General features: G+C 43.9%; 1 protein-coding gene across 1 annotated transcript in view; it reads right to left on the bottom strand.

Annotated features, from left to right (window-relative positions):
• The window catches only part of dab1a (DAB adaptor protein 1a), a 69,024-nt gene that overhangs the window by 5,306 nt on the left and 45,535 nt on the right, over positions 1–18,183 (bottom strand). Inside the window, exons 5-16 of the mRNA XM_034146113.1 lie at positions 16,580–16,711; positions 12,834–12,953; positions 12,352–12,390; positions 11,871–11,933; positions 10,398–10,451; positions 6,367–6,513; positions 3,971–4,033; positions 3,760–3,862; positions 2,536–2,927; positions 1,755–1,950; positions 1,522–1,670; positions 70–166 (exon numbers count right to left, since the gene is read on the bottom strand). Of these exons, the coding sequence (XP_034002004.1) occupies positions 86–166; positions 1,522–1,670; positions 1,755–1,950; positions 2,536–2,927; positions 3,760–3,862; positions 3,971–4,033; positions 6,367–6,513; positions 10,398–10,451; positions 11,871–11,933; positions 12,352–12,390; positions 12,834–12,953; positions 16,580–16,711 (1,539 nt within the window). The 3' untranslated portion in view covers positions 70–85. The remainder of the gene's footprint in view (positions 1–69; positions 167–1,521; positions 1,671–1,754; positions 1,951–2,535; positions 2,928–3,759; positions 3,863–3,970; positions 4,034–6,366; positions 6,514–10,397; positions 10,452–11,870; positions 11,934–12,351; positions 12,391–12,833; positions 12,954–16,579; positions 16,712–18,183) is intronic.

Raw genomic sequence — 18,183 nt, 5'->3', positions numbered from 1 at the left:
CAGAAGAACAGATAAGGGCATGGAGATGAAGAGGAGGAGTTGGGGGGCAGGAGAGGGACTGATACCTACCCTGCCCTGCTGCTATCTAGCTCCCAGCCTCTGGACTGGCCTGGTCTGGGCTCGGCTCTGCTGTCTCACTGGGGCAGGGCGACCCAGAGCCACATGCCTAGAGAGGGGGAGGAAGGGAGAGAACAGATGGGAAGAAAGGGTCGATGGAGGAGAAGAGGAGAAGGAAATAAAGGGGATTAGAAAGTAGACATAGAAGAATACATCTGAAAGAAGGGTCGCAGAATAGTAAACAGGAAGCAAAAGAGAAAAAGGTGTCAATACTCTAAAGAAGGAATAAGGACAGAGAGAACCCTCAGCCCACACTGTCTCTTTCAGAAACACTTTTTCAATTGCACACAATCATACAAACACAATCACACACGAGCGCTAATTTACTGTTCTCTTTTATTAAAAACCTTAGTTCTGTTGATGCGCTGCTTTTTTCCAAATACACTTTAGTTTTTTTCCCACCTCGCCTTCGCTCCGTCTTCCCGTCGTATTTTGTAACCTTTGCACGAAACTCACTCACTCACTGAGTGCCGCGACCAATGCACATTTCTCTGGATACTGTAACGCTTTTGTGTGTTATTTGGGGCCTGGTGACATTTTCAGCAGTGTGAAGGTCTATTTCTTTCAAAAGAATTGCCGGATTGAAGGCGTAAAACTAATGATTCATGTCTGGGGAGTGGAGACGAAAAGAAAGAAAGAAGCAAGCATTAAAGAAACACAAAAAAGAGAGAGGGAGACAGGAAGAGAAATGGCAGGGGAAGCACTACAAAAGTCTTGTTTCTTGGAAGGTCACTTAATCTACAAGGGCTTTGGTCAAAGGCAAAGGGAGTTTCTCCCCCCTCGCTAAAAACCTATTATCTTCTCAGCTCTTCTTAATTTCTTTCACTTTCTCACTTAAATCGAGGTGCTGCTGGTAAAATAAATATTAATTGCCCCTAGAAGAAGAATTGGAGCATTATCCCTCCTCTATCTCACCAGAGATGAGTGTGTCCATGTAGAAGTAGTGATGTATGGACGCTACCTGGCTGATATTAATAACAGCTTAATGATGTCTCTGACAATTCCTCCAGCTAATTTAACGCTGTGTTGACCATGCACCATGCACACACACACACCAGCATTGGCCCCCTAATCAGCCAGAGTGATTACCTGGCCCGCCAACATCGCTACAGAGGCTATTTATCAGCAGATCTACACACACTGCGCAGGTTATAACAACACACACACACACACACACACACACACACACACACACACACACACACACACACACACACACACACACACACACACACACACACACACACACACACACACACACACACACACACACACACCACACACACACACACCACACACACACACACCACACACACACACACACACACACACACACACACACACACACACACACACCACTTCTACTATCCTCACACACACATACACGCAACTACACACACTTACAGCATCTTCCTCTCCACTGCGACTTGGACTGCCCTCTACTTCCCCAAATGAGTCGTCTGTGGGAGGGTCTGTGGCGTCAGTGGGGGGGTCACTGACATGCGAGGCGGAGGATTTCGAGGGTGAGCTCTGCCTGGGAGCTGGGGTGGGTGCTGCAGAGGAGGAGAAGCTGAGTCAGACGTAGCTACAGAGAAAGTGCGTTACTAAGAGAACAGACTGACCGACAGAGTTCTTACGTGAGTTGGTGGATGGTGTTGTGGAGGTGACTGGTGTCAGATTCATTTGAGAAATGTCAAAATCGTCACAGTCATCCGTGTCCTGGGCTTGGCCCACACGGCTGAAGTAAGAGCTGAATGCATCTGAGGTCGCTGCTAAGTTGGGCTGTTCCCCCTTCTTCAAGGGCATGGCAGGGGGCTTCGCCAGCTGGAAGTCCTGTGGAGGGAGGCAAATATTGGTCAGGAACACAAACATTAGTACTGGGCAATGTGACTTCAACATTTTGACTCACTGTAGGGGCAATCAATATCTATTATTTATTATGTTTTTTTTAACGTTGCTTCTATCATCCTGAAGCTTTGACTGAAAGAACTCCACAGAGGCTCATAATAAATCAATTAGTGTTGTGCCCAGCCCCCGCAAAACACTAAGAAGGCCAAGTTACAGCGCCTACCATGTCCACAACGTCCCCAATATATAACATGTCGGGGATCTCAGCATATTTTTTTCGATCTTTTTCTTCACTCCCTCATCTTTCTAGTGCGTACCAACCAATAAAAGCCTATGATTCACCAAAACACCACAGAAAAAATACTAAATACTATTCCTGGTTTCTCTGGTTGATATTTGCTGGCCTTTTTTTCTCTTCTTCTGTGTCATGAATATCAATTTTTTAAATTTTATTAAATTCATTAAATAATAAAGTCAGTCTTCTTCTTATGACTACCCTTTCTAAAAAGGAAACGCTACAAAATAGAGTTCTAATTGTTATATTTCTAATATCATCAGACTTCTACCCACCTTGAACATCTCCTTTCCCATCATCCTCGCCCTGTCCCCGTGCTGCGGACTTGACGAAGCTGAGGCGCCGGCTCCAGCCCCTAAATGGCTCTCGCCGGCGGGAGTCAAAGACGTGACGGAGGTGAGAGTCTGGAACATGGCGGCAGGCAGAGTGCCCATAGATTGGGCAGGGAGGTAGGCTGTGGGGGAGAAGGCTCCGGCCGCCATGGCTGCCCACTGCTGCTGGGTGGCAGGGAAGAGGTTGGCCTGGCCCCAGATGAGAGGCTGGCCGCCTGGCAGCACCTGGGCGACGGCACCCAGAGGAGACTGGACCCCGAAGGCCAGCGGCGTCTGGCCAGCAAATGCCTGCTGGGACCAGTGGCCAGGGGGAACCGCTCCCATTGTCACATAACCTGGAGGGGAGGAAAACAAAAAGGAAATGTAGATATTGTCTGTATCTTTATGAGGTCAAATGAAGTGATCTAAATATAGAGTGTACATGCTCACCACTGCTTTTCTTCTACACACAAACACACACACAGATGATAACCCATGCATCACCAGAGAGTGCTGCCCTACTTCTGCCTGCAGCTAATGTGGTGTCTCTTGATGGTCATGGTGGACTATCATAATTACCTCCAGAATGAGGGAGAGTCATTATGAAAAGGAAGAGCCCCACACACTCATTAAAATCATTCAAACTCATCAGCAGAAGCTCATTCTGTTACGCACTCTCTAGTCTCCGGTTTCTGGCTGCTACCTACAGCAGGAAGAGCTCACATGTTATCTGGTAACACTGACATATATAGACAGAGAGAGGAGGAAGGGAGACTGAAAGGGGGGAGTAAAGAAGGACAATTGTGAGGTATACACACACGTCTAATTCACAGAGCCCGTGCGTGCCGAGGACTCTTCCCTACAATCATCTCAGCGTGCTTTATTACTTTCCTCTGACCAGCGTTCTTCAGCCACAGGTACGTTAGCAGCATCTGAGGCAGCAAGGTAATGATGCATTTCATATTCAACGCACAACCAAAACCACCTTTCTCCTCTTTCCACCCCCCTCATCTACATTTCAATTCTATTCTGTCCCCCTCTATTTATTTCAGCCCCCCCTCTTCTCTCTCTCCTCTGACTCTCGAGGTCCCCTTCATCTCCTTTCTCGACGCCCTCTCTCCCGCTGCGTTTGTTTCCCCTCCGCTGGTAGCAGTGGTGTATTTAAGCAGACAATGAACAAGGTCCTACCTGAGGGCACAGACGGATTGAAGGGAGAAAACAGTTCCGCGGGATGCTGCAGACCCTGCAGACCCTGCAACGGGTCCAGGATGTTGGCTGGAGAGGCGGGGGTCTGTGCGGGATGTGATTTATTGTGGGGTTGAGCAAAAACACATCATTGGAAACATGGATTATGTGAGATGTGAATCACAGACCGTGTGCACGCACGACGGTTACTCACCGATGGAGAAGTGATGTCAGGAGGTGTGGACATGTCTCCAAAAATCTCTAATTGGTTGATATTCTGAGAACAAGAGAAAGTGTACTCCCAGTCAGATACAAAAACACAGCTTTCACTATATATATGATCTGGGTCAGTTTACATTCCAGTGCAACATGCGACACCTATTCCATGCAGCACGACACTTAGCTTGGTATACTTGTGGTACCTACCTGAGCACTGTGGCAGCAACACAGACGAGGTAACGGAGGGTGAGGAGAGATGGGATAATGAGATGAAATGATTGATTATGATGACATACCTACCGAGAGTTATCACAATCCCAAGAGGAACCAAACACATTCTTTCTCATCTGCCCCACATGAAGATGCTTTCCATCAGCTCGTCTAAAAGCAGCCTATCACACCCCCTGCATCATTACTGTACCACTGCCTTCTCCAGGACAAGTCATTATGGTCCCACTGGTGTAGAGGATGTGTGGTGTGCCTCAGAGGGAATAGCTATCAAAGTCAGCAGTCTTTCTATTTGATCGCAATTTGTTCTGTTTCCTTTCATAGTCTCCCAATGATCCCTCTCTTTAGTATCTCCCCCCCTTTTGCACATTAATAATATCTTTAGGCCGGTGGCAAGTGAAGCAAACTATTTTTAGCCGTAAAGGAATTTAAGCCTTGAATACATGGTCAGAGATTTGCATAAATCATAGATGCGGATCATTTCTTTTGAGATAATGAATGTTCTTAGAATATCTTGCCTCTCGTTCACTTTCGTAGGTCACAAAGTTATTTTTCACATCTATCAGAAATTGGATCTGCGAGCATGGTGTTTTACAGTCATGGGTCTAAATGGGTATTTGTACTAAGAGTGGAGGAAGATAGGAGGCTGTAATATGTACTATTGTTGCTGCAGAGTCTAATGTAGCAGATAAAGATCAATTCAACAAGACGAGCTAAGATATGCAAAATGAACTGATGACCTAATCACTAGTCACTAGGATTCAACTGCAAAACACATTTTAAGAAACACCCTCCTGTTTTGCTCTGTACTCTGAGTCAATAGCACAGTGTCTTTGATAATGTTCTTTAAACAGAAACCTGGAATGCTAATTGAGGAAGTGTTCCAACAGTAGAGGAAGTAGTGGGACGTTAAGGCCCTGACACACCCAGCAGTCACCAGAGAACTCGCCGACGCCGACTGTTGCGTCAGTCGGCGGCACATGGCCATGCGACACACGGCCAAGACGCAGGAGAACACGGCGACGCAACAGTCGGCGTCGGCGAGTTCTCTGGTGACTGCTTGGTGTGTCAGGGCCGTTAGAGACAGAGGTGGGAAGAAGTGGAGTACAAATACTTCGTTACCGTACTTAAGTACATGTTTCTGGTACCAGTACTTTACTCCACTACTTATTTTTCTGACGACTTTTTACTTTTACTTCTTACATTTTTAACTCAAATACCTGTACTTTCTACTTCTTACATTTTCAAGACAGGTTGCTTACTTTAGTTTTAATCTGCGTTTGGTGGCGTGATCATTATTATTTAGAGTCATTGCGTGCCTATTGATTTGAACACGATCCGTGTATCCATCATTTCCTGGTCTTCTCTAAAGAAGAGGGAGCAATGAGAACTTTGTCATGTTGCCGTTGTTCAGCATGGAAACATTCATTAGCTAACAATGACATTATTGTTCTATTAATATGAAGTGAGGTCAGGTACTCTTTAAAACAGCTGGTAGTTATGGGTTCTTTTTACTTAAGTACATTTCAAAGCCCATACTTCTTTACTTTTACTTGAGTAAAGAAGTTTAGTCAGTACTGCTACTTTTACCAGAGTATTGTTAAACACGAGTATCTGTACTATCTGTAAGGATGTGTGTACTTTTGCCATCTTTGGTTATAGACTTTCTGTCGGCTTTTAGTTCAATCTCTTGACCCTGTACTCTTTAAATGTGGTGGTGGGGTCAGACTGCTGTGGTTATGAATGCTTTATTAATGCACTGTGAGCAGCTTGACTCTGCAGGTGTGTCTGCAGGCGAGATGTCCGCTGACCCCCACCCGCTCCCTGACAGACGCTCTGACCTTTACGTCCACCTGCCCTCAAACAACCTCTGCAAAAAGCTGCTGGAGTGTTTCTGTTCTCTCACAGATGTAACTTTCTCCCTCAACATAGTTACTTTGCAACAGCAAGGTTGCATGTTTTTTTTTCAATACATGACAGGGGTCAACAGTTGAGGTGACTTGTGTCCAGAGAGCAACAAAAGTGGTTTGTTTTGCGAGACAGGAAATCATCTGAAGGATAGGTTCCCTGCTCACAAATACTATAAACCCTTCTAGCTTTGCCTGATCCACAAGAGCAAACAAGAGCACTGTGCTTCTGCGATATGTTGGTATAGTGCCTTACCTGAGTCACCAGTCCCAGGTCTAAGTCTATCAGATCTGCCACTGCCTGCTGCGGCTGCTCTTGACTTTGTTCTTGTTGGAGGGGCTGGTCATGAAAATGATGATGTTGATGATGATGGTGGTTGTGGGGGGTATTTTGATGTCCATTCTGCAATCAAAACCCCAGTGTTAGATGGCTGGTGAGATGTAAATGTGAATATTAGTTTTCTTGCATACAATCAGATGTGGCAAGACATGAGTGAGAGGTGAGATGAGGGGAATATAATGGCGATACAGTCACACAACAAACCCATGTACACACATTCAGGCACAGAGCAATATCTTTCTTGCCAAACTTAGAGCCTAAGTCAAGAGTAAAAAAGGTTTAAAGATCATCCCTACCTTTAGTCTATACTACAGCACTGAGCTGGGGTATAAACCCTTTTGAGTTTCTGTAAAGCCTGCTCCCCTGTGTCTGGAACGTCAGTGTGAAACAGACTGACAGGCAGGCAGTAAGAGGAGCTGGATTAACTCAAATGTTATATGTGAAAGCAAAAGGAAGGAGTATGTAATAATATCTGGGAAAGCTATTTTAATTTCCACTTGCTTTCTCAGTGGCATCACTAGCCCGATGTCCATTAAGGTGAATTACAATCTAAAAATTCAAGGACAAGGTCATTGTTTTATCTTTTTATTATCAGCAACCAATCCCAATGATACAAAGCAAAAATGAGGTCTGTGCAGCCAACAGATGGTATAGCATTAGCCTTCATGCTTCTGAACTATGCTTAAAAAAAACATACTGCCGTATTTGCATATATTTTGCACCGCCGCTGAGAAATCGGACTGTACAAACAACCTCCAATATTTATTCAGCTACAGCAGAATGATGATGGGTTCTGCCAGAGCCTCCGCCAGCACTGGCACGGACACATGATGTGCAGATTGGTCTGGCAAAGCAAGAGTAGTTGGTGCACTATAATATTGCCGAGTGTGTCCTTTTCTTTGGATGAAAGCATGAAGTATGGTCATCATTAGCTGATGCTGGAGAACAATAACAGCTTGCTAAACACTAATCAGTTCTGCAAATATTGTCCCATTTTTCAACAGGATGTTTTAATCTGACAGGACTAAAATGGTTCACTCAAATCCAACTGACGAATGTACCTAACCTTAACATGAATCTGACAGTTTGTTTGAAACCCATACTATTTACTTTTAGCCTTGAAAGCTACAGTGTACTGCTGCCCATTCCTCTAGCTTTCTTTTTTCAATCTTTCTGCATCCATCCCTCTCTCTCTTGCCCTGCCAATTATCCCTCTGTGCCCATTATACACTCCCACCATCTCTTTGCGCAGCCCTTTATCTTTATCAGTACAGCCGCCACCTATCAATTACCCATCTCCAGGGAAACAGTAATTACCTGTGCACATGTGTTCTGCATACAATTATCGCAGCCCCTTTAATTAACGCCACCTTGCTGATCCCCTACCGGCTGACTGATCACACTGGCCAACGGTCGAAAAACCTCCTGAAACACAAACACACAGACTCACAACTCAACAACACAACCTGGCTGTGGAGACGATTCTCTTTCTTTGGGTCATTTCCTCGGCCAATCTGTCACTCTGCAAAACCCATAACCCTTCACACTTAGGGGGCTATTTAAATGAAACTTTAATTTAAACTAGGAGGCTCAGCCAATCAGGGCACATATTTAACATAAAAAAAAACCTTATATGGTTCATATATATAAGTAATGTAATACATCAGTTTAATTTCAGTTGATAACTTCAGTTGGTGTGTTTGGCTGGTATTATGCTGCCCTCTTCATGTGGACTCTGGGGGCTTCTGTTGATTCAACACACTCTTAGTTCTTACAGGGTCAAAGGCTCAGTAGATTGAAATGGCCCTTTGTCGTGTGTGTGTGTGTGTTAGCGTGTGTTTGTGTGTGCGTGTTTTATTGATTTGTCATCGTTTAAGCAGGTGACAAAGTAAACAACAGAAGAGATTGCTTTAGACAGGAGGTCGCATTTCTGCCAGTGCTATCATTTCATCCTCGCTGCAGTGTGTACACACACACAGCAATGATCTCATCTAACACCACTGTCCACTGATAATCCCTCTGCTGAGAAAACGATGAACCTCTCCTACCAATGTCACAACAGGTATTAGCTCCGTGTTCACGCCATGTTGGCTCAAAAGGAAAGATGAGAAAACATCCAAGCATCATTTCAAGGTGCCAACAACCAAAGACAGTTGTGCATCATACATTTTATAATTATTTAGACATATCTAACTTGTGTATGCTATACAACACATTTGTAAGTAGATTTCTAGTCATTTTAGCAATATTTGTTTTAATATTTCGGCAGTACTTTCCACTAAATAAGAAACGTTTAAGCTTTCAGAAATGTCTTTGTGTGGTTCATAAATTAAGAATATGATATGAATGTAGCATTTTGACTTCTCATAGAAAAGACCATCTGTAACATCACTGACTGTGGTGCAACACGCTTGAAAGAATAAACCCATTCGGAGCAGCACAGCAGTGGTTTTATGCCCTCTGTGAGTCTGGATTTATATTAAAACCAAATGTAATTATCCTTAAATGACAATACGAGCTGTCAGACAAACCTACATTCTTACATTTCTATGATCCATGTTTATCTCTATGATCCTTATTTTACTCCCTCTGACTGTCTTGGAAGCAGAAAAGACTTGAATTTGCTTTATTTAAAACCAGAATGGACGACAAGTCCAATTGGTTGCACAACAAGAGGAAAATATTGGATTTGCTCACGTTCAGACACCTGCCAACACAAAGGCAATCCAAATAGCAGCATGTGTTGTGGGCAGGGTGAGGGGAGTACAGAAATACTATGGCGCCTGTAAGCTTCTTACCAAAGCTGGGGATAATATTCAGCCAGAAAATGGCGAGACTGATTCCATGTCTACCAAAATTCAAAGAGTGGGATTGTGACTGCCAGTAGTGACATGGGGGAGTCCAGTTTTAGCGGTTTAAGGATAAAATAAAGCACTGCAGGGGAATACACGCTGAGCTCTGGATAGACTGAGGGAACACTGATTTACAGACCAGCAACATGGGATGAAGTGTTTGCATACAAATGCACATACAAACAACACAACCACACACACAGCGCAGGGGCCTGGTTATTGGGAGTGTGAAGATTTTAGTAGATTGAATCAGGCAACAATATAACTAGCATCTTTATAGGCAGATAAAAGAGCAGCTGAATTATAGTGCGCCCTGACAGTGGTCAAGGTCATCTTTCATGATAACCACCAGCAGTGTGAGGCAATCACACACACACACACACACACACACACACACACACACACACACACACACACACACACACACACACACACACACACACACACACACACACACACACTAGAGTACAGTAAACACCCATACACAAAAGTGGTAAAGATTTAGACTGCAAACACTCTTACTTATATGCATGAGCACATCCTAATATATGGATTCAAAAATATGAGGCCATGCACATTTAACATCAGACACATCATTTATATCCATTAAGAGGACGGATGACAGTGACAAAACGTGTGTTCAGCGCAATCTGGAATAAGGTCATGCAGGTTTGCACTGGATTCACCACTGGCAAGCCACAGCCCGGCATGCTTCATCGAGCAAAAATGACACAACACACACATTCACACACAGTATCCCAGTTAACCAGAAGGAGCAGGCACCACGGGGCACAGGGAGAAGGGCACCAGCCATCACAGCTACAGCACAAGCAGAGGAGGAGCACAGCACACTGCACAAGAGCACTGGGTCCCAGCAAACCTCTCAGGGAAACTTTAAAGACACACTGGATCACTGTGTGGTTAACAGGAAGTAGAATCGCTGCAGAATGAGAGCTTCACAAGGCTCTATGAAGGAGAGGGCACCGAAGGGGGAAAAAGCTTAACACTTGTGGTGGGACAGCTGAGAGGTTTGTCTGAGAGGGGGAGGCAGGCTGAGACGGGTGGTGGGACACGGGCAAACACACGGTCACTCACTCTGAGTCGCTTTGGGACGTCATAGACCCCTTCCTTCTGCTGACTGGTGGGAACCTACACAATCGACCAATACAGTCAGAGAGAGCCTCTTACCTCTGGTTTAATCAAACAATGAAAAAGTCTTTACACATCACTGTTACAGCACTTCGACACACTGTATGCCGAGACAAAACCCTGAAACCTGGCTCCTAGGGAATCGAATCAATCACTAGTAGAGCGTGTGTGTGTGTGTGTGGGGGTGTGTGTGTGTGTGTGTGTGTGTGCAGGGATAATCAGAATTCAAATCTGTGAAGTGAGAACTCATCTACTAGCTAATCAGTAGACGATCGGCCTGCTGTGATGGTCTCTTTCTTCCTAATAAAGAATGGATAAGGCTGCTTATCACACCCACAGACATGTAATAACTCAGAGTGTCACACACATGGAGACATGTAATATCTCTATGTCACACAGGCAGATAGATTTGACAGTGTGTGCAATGAGAAGATACAATGAGCACTGCCAAATGCTGATATATGAAACCTGGGAATATCTATGGCTTTGTTTGTTCCACACTGACAACATGTTTCAAATAAAGTTTTATTCTTCTCTAGTTTGACGTGTCCTGATCAGACTGTGTGGTAAATGAAAAATAGCACTGATTAAGTATGTGGATATCTATCTAGCCCAGCCTGTCTCTTATTTTCAATGCCTTATTACTTCTTTCACATGTCTATTTCCAGAAGCTGCCATCTTTATTCATACATTAGTTCCTCTGTGGCTAGAGGCTGGCTGAGGCTCACGTTTCTTACAGTATGCCTGATGTGTGTGTGTGTGTGTGTGTGTGTGTGTGTGTGTGTGTGTGTGTGTGTGTGTGTGTGTGTGTGTGTGTGTGTGTGTTGGGGCCATTTGTTGGTATGTGTGTGTTTGTGTGTGCAATCTTCTGTTGGTGTTTGTGCACGCGCCAGTACTCCGTCTATTTTCAATCCATTTTATTTAAAGATCAAACGAGAGGCTGGTGATTAATCTTTCTTTCCCCCGCTTTCTTTCATCTCCTTTGGAATGGAAAAAGGGGAGGAGAGAAAAAGAGGAGGGGTCTGCCTTACACGCAGGCCAGGAATAACCTCCACATCCCCTCCACACACACACACAGGGTACCCTCCCCCTCCTCAGCCCTTGGAGGTCTACCCACGTCTCTGAGGAGTGCACCCAAAGAAAGGCTTGTCGTGGCCCTTAGAGATCGGGAGCTAGTTGTTGCCTCAGATTCCAACTGTCTTTTATTTCATCTATGTACATTGTTATGAGTGAAAAAAAGCAGCCATTAAGTTTATGAGCAGGCCACAAAATATCCATCCCATTAAAGAGTGATGTGTCTAGTACCTAGTAGCAAGCAAATGTAAGATTACACTTTAAAGAGCTTCTTGTTGTTTGTGGCTAAACCACAGCTGATCACACGAATATAACTGAGACACAAGCAGACAAGCTTGTGAGTACCTGATAAATGCTCTCTTCTGATTGGTCACGGATGGGCTCGTGTCCCGCCTCAAACACAATGTACTACAACGTCAGCAGCAGAGGGAGGAGAGGAAAACAAGAGGCAGGAGAGAAATTGGAAGATAAAGAAATTGAGAGAAAGGTGGTGAGATTGCAGAGGTGATTAGTCAAACAGCATTGATGTCAATAGGCTCTCATTAAAAGGAAATTGACGGGGAAAATATAAGTAGCAAGGATTCCGGAAGCAGAAAAGTAATACATCTTTCAGCTTATCATGCACCCCGACTGGCAGACATGCACACAGACACATAAGACCCATGACCGCACATCATTGGAAAATCTCCTACTGGTTTTGAGTCCACATACACATCTGTAGAGGTCTAACACTGTAACCAAACAGGACCGTCTCCCCACAGTGCACACAGAGAAGAGCAAGCTGAATAGAATGCAGCAGCAGCAATGTGATTGGTCAGAAAGTTACCTGATAGACCGGGTCCTCCAGATCCTCCTCCAGTATTGTCTGCAGATGAGCGGCGGCAGGAAATTGAGGGAGGAGAGGAGCAGAGGGGAGAAGACAGAAGAGGCGGAGAGTTAAGCCGGTGGAGTAGAAGGAGTAGGCGGAAAGCACAGCAAGACATAGCAGCTTCCCAGCATTCAGATAATCATTTGGCAATCATCAGAGAGAAAGAGACAGTCAGAGGGATAAAGAGAAATGAACCAGGAGATGCAAAGAAGGCAGAACAGAGGAAGGTGAACTAAGCACAATGGGCAGATGGTGCCACTGATGAAACCTGAAAGTGGGTGCTCCGTGTGTCATTCGCTCGCTTTGAAGCGTTTTCAAGTCTTACTCGACTTGTCCGTCAAGAGGCTCTCAGATGGAGCTCATCACACTTATGGCAGATGATAAAGGTATAAGGTTAAACAGGGGAACCAAAGATTCTATCAGTGAGTTTGCATAAGTACCTGGTAGACCGCCTGCTCACACTGCTTGTCTTTCTGGGCCTTCTTCTCCATCTCCTCTCTCTGCTTTATCTCATAGATGAGCTGGAACAAGTCCCGCAGGTCCAGGATCACCGGCTCAGCCTGGGAGGATAAGGACACATTATGCACCTGCCCATTAACACACAGACACACACACATTCAACATAGCATTGATCAGAACTCACGAATTGCAACCATGCCTGCTTATTCTAGTTATATGTGGCGAATAATGTGTACTAAACCTGCACTACCTCATGGCAGGAGATTGAGGCAAAAACATAATCTCCTAATTCATTTTGCAGTGATACCACTACAACGGCACAGGGCGATGCAGAGGGCTGCTTTGGGATATCAAAGTGCACATTTCTGGGTAAAAACTACTGTCAACACCGGTCAAAAAAACATTATCACCATGATTATTTCTCAGAACTGTGCTTTTAGACGACTTATCTTCCCACCTGTGGCAAAAGGTACCCAAACAGAACAGATCTTTAAGATGTAATATTTCAGTGCTTTTTAGGGTCTGAGCATGTGCTTGGGCAGGATGAGTCAGAGACACTGGATTGGTTTGATGATAGCTCAAGTCCATTATGGATTATTCCATTAGGCCACAAGCTGAAAAATAAGTGGCAGCTAAAAGTATTTTACACTCGTGTCAGTTCTGCAATAAGTTTGTTTTAAAGCTCTCTATAAAGGTTACATTGTCTTTTTTGACTAATTGATTGTTGTGCCCCTGTGATTGGTAAACATTGACTCATTGTTGTAAGAACTGAACGTTACTACACTCAGAGAATGGACGTCCCAGACTATTTCTAAATAAATAGCACTTTCTATGTAACGGCTAAAATGTTTGTTTTAGCTGTTAGTCATGGCCTACATGTGTGCATTAGATGTAGTCGATTTAGTTGAGGAAAGAATATTTACTTTTTAATCCACAGAGTAAAGTGTCAGTAAAACACTAGAAAGAAAAAAAAATAAAAGTCTGTTCTTCTTAAATACCAATCCCCATGAAAATGCTCTAATAAATTATAACTACTGTACTTTTAGTTTATTAATGTTCTAAACTTCAAATTAAAATATACACCTTAAGGAAATGAAAAAGAAAACTGAAAATAAAATAAAAAGAACATCCTTGTCTCTTGCATCCTGTGATTGGGAAGACTAGGACACAATATCTGAATATTCTACTATTTCTCTCTAGGCATCTTGTCTTATATTACCACTTCTTGTCAGGGGAGCAAAGGTACTGACAACACACCTGCTTCACAACTTAGATGTATTGTCACAGCAAAATGTCTTAAAGTAAAACAATGTTTTAGAGCTTATCAATGATTGACTCAGGGTTCCTGAAGTGCACCGAGAGTTAACAGACTGAACTCTGCCTAGCATGGAAATAGTTCTATTTTAGTGTCGTCTTCCTGCACGATGTTCTCAGCCGCATATTGCTCTTGACAGACACACTGGGGTAAACGGCGGCTCACGCTGAGCCAACAGGGAACATATTGTCACTGTCAGACTCAGATCCTCTTTGCATTTGAAAACACATGCTCTAATCTCCATCTTCTTCAGCATTCTGTACCTCATTCATGTTCACTCTCTCTGTATAATGACTTTGAGGTAAGAGCAGACAGTGTTCATTTAAAATCTTCACTGATCAGTAGTTCTGGCTAAATCCCCCTGAATATTAATCCAACAAATTCACACTTTACTCAAAATGACATTCTGAATTTATTAATTATTTAAATGTTATTGAACTTTCCTCCAGCTGCCTCATCTAAATCAAATTCACCAAGTAATTTCCTCCATTTGCAAAAACAATCTCTAGAGAATGGGCCTAAATATACAGCTCGAGAAAGAATAAGCGATCGCAGCAATGATCACAGTAACACAAGAGGGAGAAACATTTAAAGTGAACAGAAGAGTATTGTGCAATATACCTGAGCGAAATGTATTTATCTGAAATTGTTGAACCCTGGAGTCAAAAATGTTTGCCACTTAACTAAAATAGAAGTACTGCACCCAATAAACAACAACATGCACCCAGAAATGTACAATGTACCGTGCACTTTGCATATTCTATTTTACAAAAGGTCAAATGTATTGGCTTCACTTTTCCATTAGCAGTGAAATAAAGCTTTTTGTTATAAAGCAGCAGGAGAACATTGTCCAGAGGAAGCCAGGCTCGCCAATGATTAGCACTAACGGCCCGTCCACACAGCGGCGTGCGTTAAAGCTTCAACCCATTCACTTTGAATGAGGTGACGTCACGCTTCGCCGAACTGCATTGTGGGAGCGAAGCGTAGCGTTGCTCGCGTTGCTCGCGTTGCTCGCGTTGCTCGCGTTGCTCGCTGCAAAAGTTGAGCAATGTTCAACTTTTGAAGCTTTGATGGAAGCGTCAGCCAATCGAATCATATGCCAGTACAAGCTCTAGCCAATCAAACCGCTGCTTGTGTGTCCGGGGCGGGAGATTCAGGTGATTGGTTGTTGGTCTAGTCTTCAGACATGCCCGCCGGCAAGCGACAACGCACGCCGCTGTGTGGACGGGCCGTTAGTTATTTTCTCTTTTGTGGTTGCTTTCATGATTTGCTCCAGAAGTTGAATACAAAAGTACTTTTAGTCTTTAAAATGTACCCTTTCAACAAATTAGATACAAGGTTGATTTCCTCACAAAAATATCTATTATTATTAATTACAATTGTAACTCTTCTAAAAAGTTATAACAAAGACTGTGATGAGCTCAGAGTCTATGAAAGCCCTTCTAACTCAATTAGTGTGCTTCCATCTCCACTAAAACTTGCTTAATAAAACACGTCCTTCTTACGCTGAGACTTTGGGTTGAGTGGTAAGCCAATTACTTTCGAATGTACCCCTAAATTGGCCTTTCCGGAGCAACCTCAAGTCTTAGCCTTTTTGGAGGACAGGGACGCTTTGCTAATTCACATCAAAGTGGTTACTTTCCAATTACAGCCTCAGCCTCCGCCATAAGCTCTGGGTCTGCACGCCTCTCATTGTACGCTCCACAACTAATGGTCTGAGTGCGAGGGATGGCGGGTTAAAAACCTGAAAATGTGAGTAAAATATAACCGTGACCTTTCCTCAGGCACATGTAATGTAAATGACAGCTTAGGTGACTGATGAGAGCTCAGCCTCATGCTTTGCTGTTCGTCATGGTAGCATTGGGTTTGCAACATTTTCTGAATGCAGGTCTGGTGGGTGTGTGTTGAGTACTGGCTGCTGTGTGTGACTGTGTGTATCTGTCTAAGTCAGGGAGCCACGGTTCATGGCCCTGGGAGGATGGATATGCCATTAGAGCTGGTGACACACACTCAAACCCTCATCGACTCACTATGGGAAATCAATATGGCTGCAGAGTGAGCCAGCTGGATCCAGACTAAACAAGCCAGGCACATAGATACAACAACAGCAACAACAATCATAACGGGTCCAAGAGGGGTGCTCAATATCATAAAGAGTATGTTGCAGCAGGACTGAATGTGAACCTTCCATACACACATAGAACTAACACACACACCGAGAGCTCCAGAGAGTAAACTGTTTGTTTGATGAAAAGCACAAAGGGACATGAGACCGTGTTCAAGGGTCCTTATCTAAATGTCAAGAGGTTTGTGCTATTGAAAAAAGACCCAGATGAATCATACATTAACCTACACACATCGGGTGTATGGTGCTATATGCACACACACAGCTGCGTACACACAGACACTTACCGACTGTGCGGTCTTGATAGCCACGAAGCGGTGGTTCCCTTCCTTCCCGCAGACGTAGCCAAAGGCTCGGTGGTCCGTGATGTCCTTGGCAATGTAGGAGATCTCGTGGACCGCATGATGATGCTGGAGGACCTGAAGCGAGGTACGACACAGAATGTTTAATAAATCATGTAGACAGAGCCTTATGGGCTGGTTGAAGCATTACCCAGGTGATATTACTTTGGATCTAAAATGTACAACATCATGCCAATGAACTGCAGCTTTCTTACTGATATAATGACTTCATTCATGAATTCTCAGATTGTATTCTCCAACAGTTGTCCCAATATTTATAACAACCAAATATATTTAAAATCAGTTTAAAAATGTAAATGGTTTGAAAAAAAACAGCATTTTTCTCAAGTATTAATATTTGCTCCCCTTGGAACCAGGGAAATCACTTAATGGAAATAATGTTTTGCGAATAACAAATCGTGAATGACATTGATTGATTCATTGATTGAATTAACTTTCAGGTATACAAACTAATATCAAAAAGTTAATTATTATTATTATTTAACTAACAAAATTACAAATACTGACAGAATAATTCTCCTTGTGCACTTTTCCAAAAATCTGTGGGAATCAGAACAAGACCCCACATTCAAACTCCCCCAAGTGTACACACAGAGACAAACACCCCTGACAAGGAGACCTTGCAACTGATATTAAACTGTTGGAGCTCCTCTGCCCTCTCTAGTTTAGCCTGGGTGGAGAGTGCCAAGCTGGCATTGCCCGTGGCAGATGGCACTGTTTTCCCGAGGACAGGGGGGGGGGATCAGTGACAATCACAGCTCGGCAAGCTGTCGACTTGATCACTTCATCTGTGCCCTTACTCACAACACACACAATCACAACACACACAAAGCAGTCACAACTTAATGTGCAATAGCCCCCTGTTAAGTCACACTAAATGTCTGCTTTGTTGTTATTGTCTAGGCCAACTGCATGCTGGGAGCAGAGACACACAGTCACCATAATGACCCAGTAGCCCTTCAGTGCATGCTGCAGCTCTATACATCAGAGGCTAAACACACACATCTGCTCTCTTTGAAGCTATTCCAGACCCAAGACAGGGCAGAACAGAGTGACACCAATTTAAGATGGGGGCATTGGTGCACACACACACACACACACACACACACACACACACACACACACACACACACACACACACACACACACACACACACACACACACACACACACACACACACACACACACACACACACACACACACACACACACACACACACACACACACACACACACACACACACACACACACACACACACACAGAGGGCCCCAGAAGAAATGGATAATCATTGTAGGAGTCATGTCTTCTAAATTTAATAATTAGAGTAACGATTACTATTATCACCTCTGATTGACCTGAAAATGAAAGCTACGCGCAAACGTTTGCACCCGATGCGCACACACACACACACACACACACACACACACACACACACACCACACCACACACACACACACACACACACACACACACACACACACACACAACACACACACACACACACACACACACACACACACACACAC

This window comes from Trematomus bernacchii, unplaced genomic scaffold (assembly GCF_902827165.1).
Source record: "Trematomus bernacchii unplaced genomic scaffold, fTreBer1.1, whole genome shotgun sequence".
In the NCBI taxonomy this organism is placed as follows: Eukaryota; Metazoa; Chordata; class Actinopteri; order Perciformes; family Nototheniidae; genus Trematomus; species Trematomus bernacchii.
This window is presented reverse-complemented; position numbering and strand designations above follow the sequence as displayed.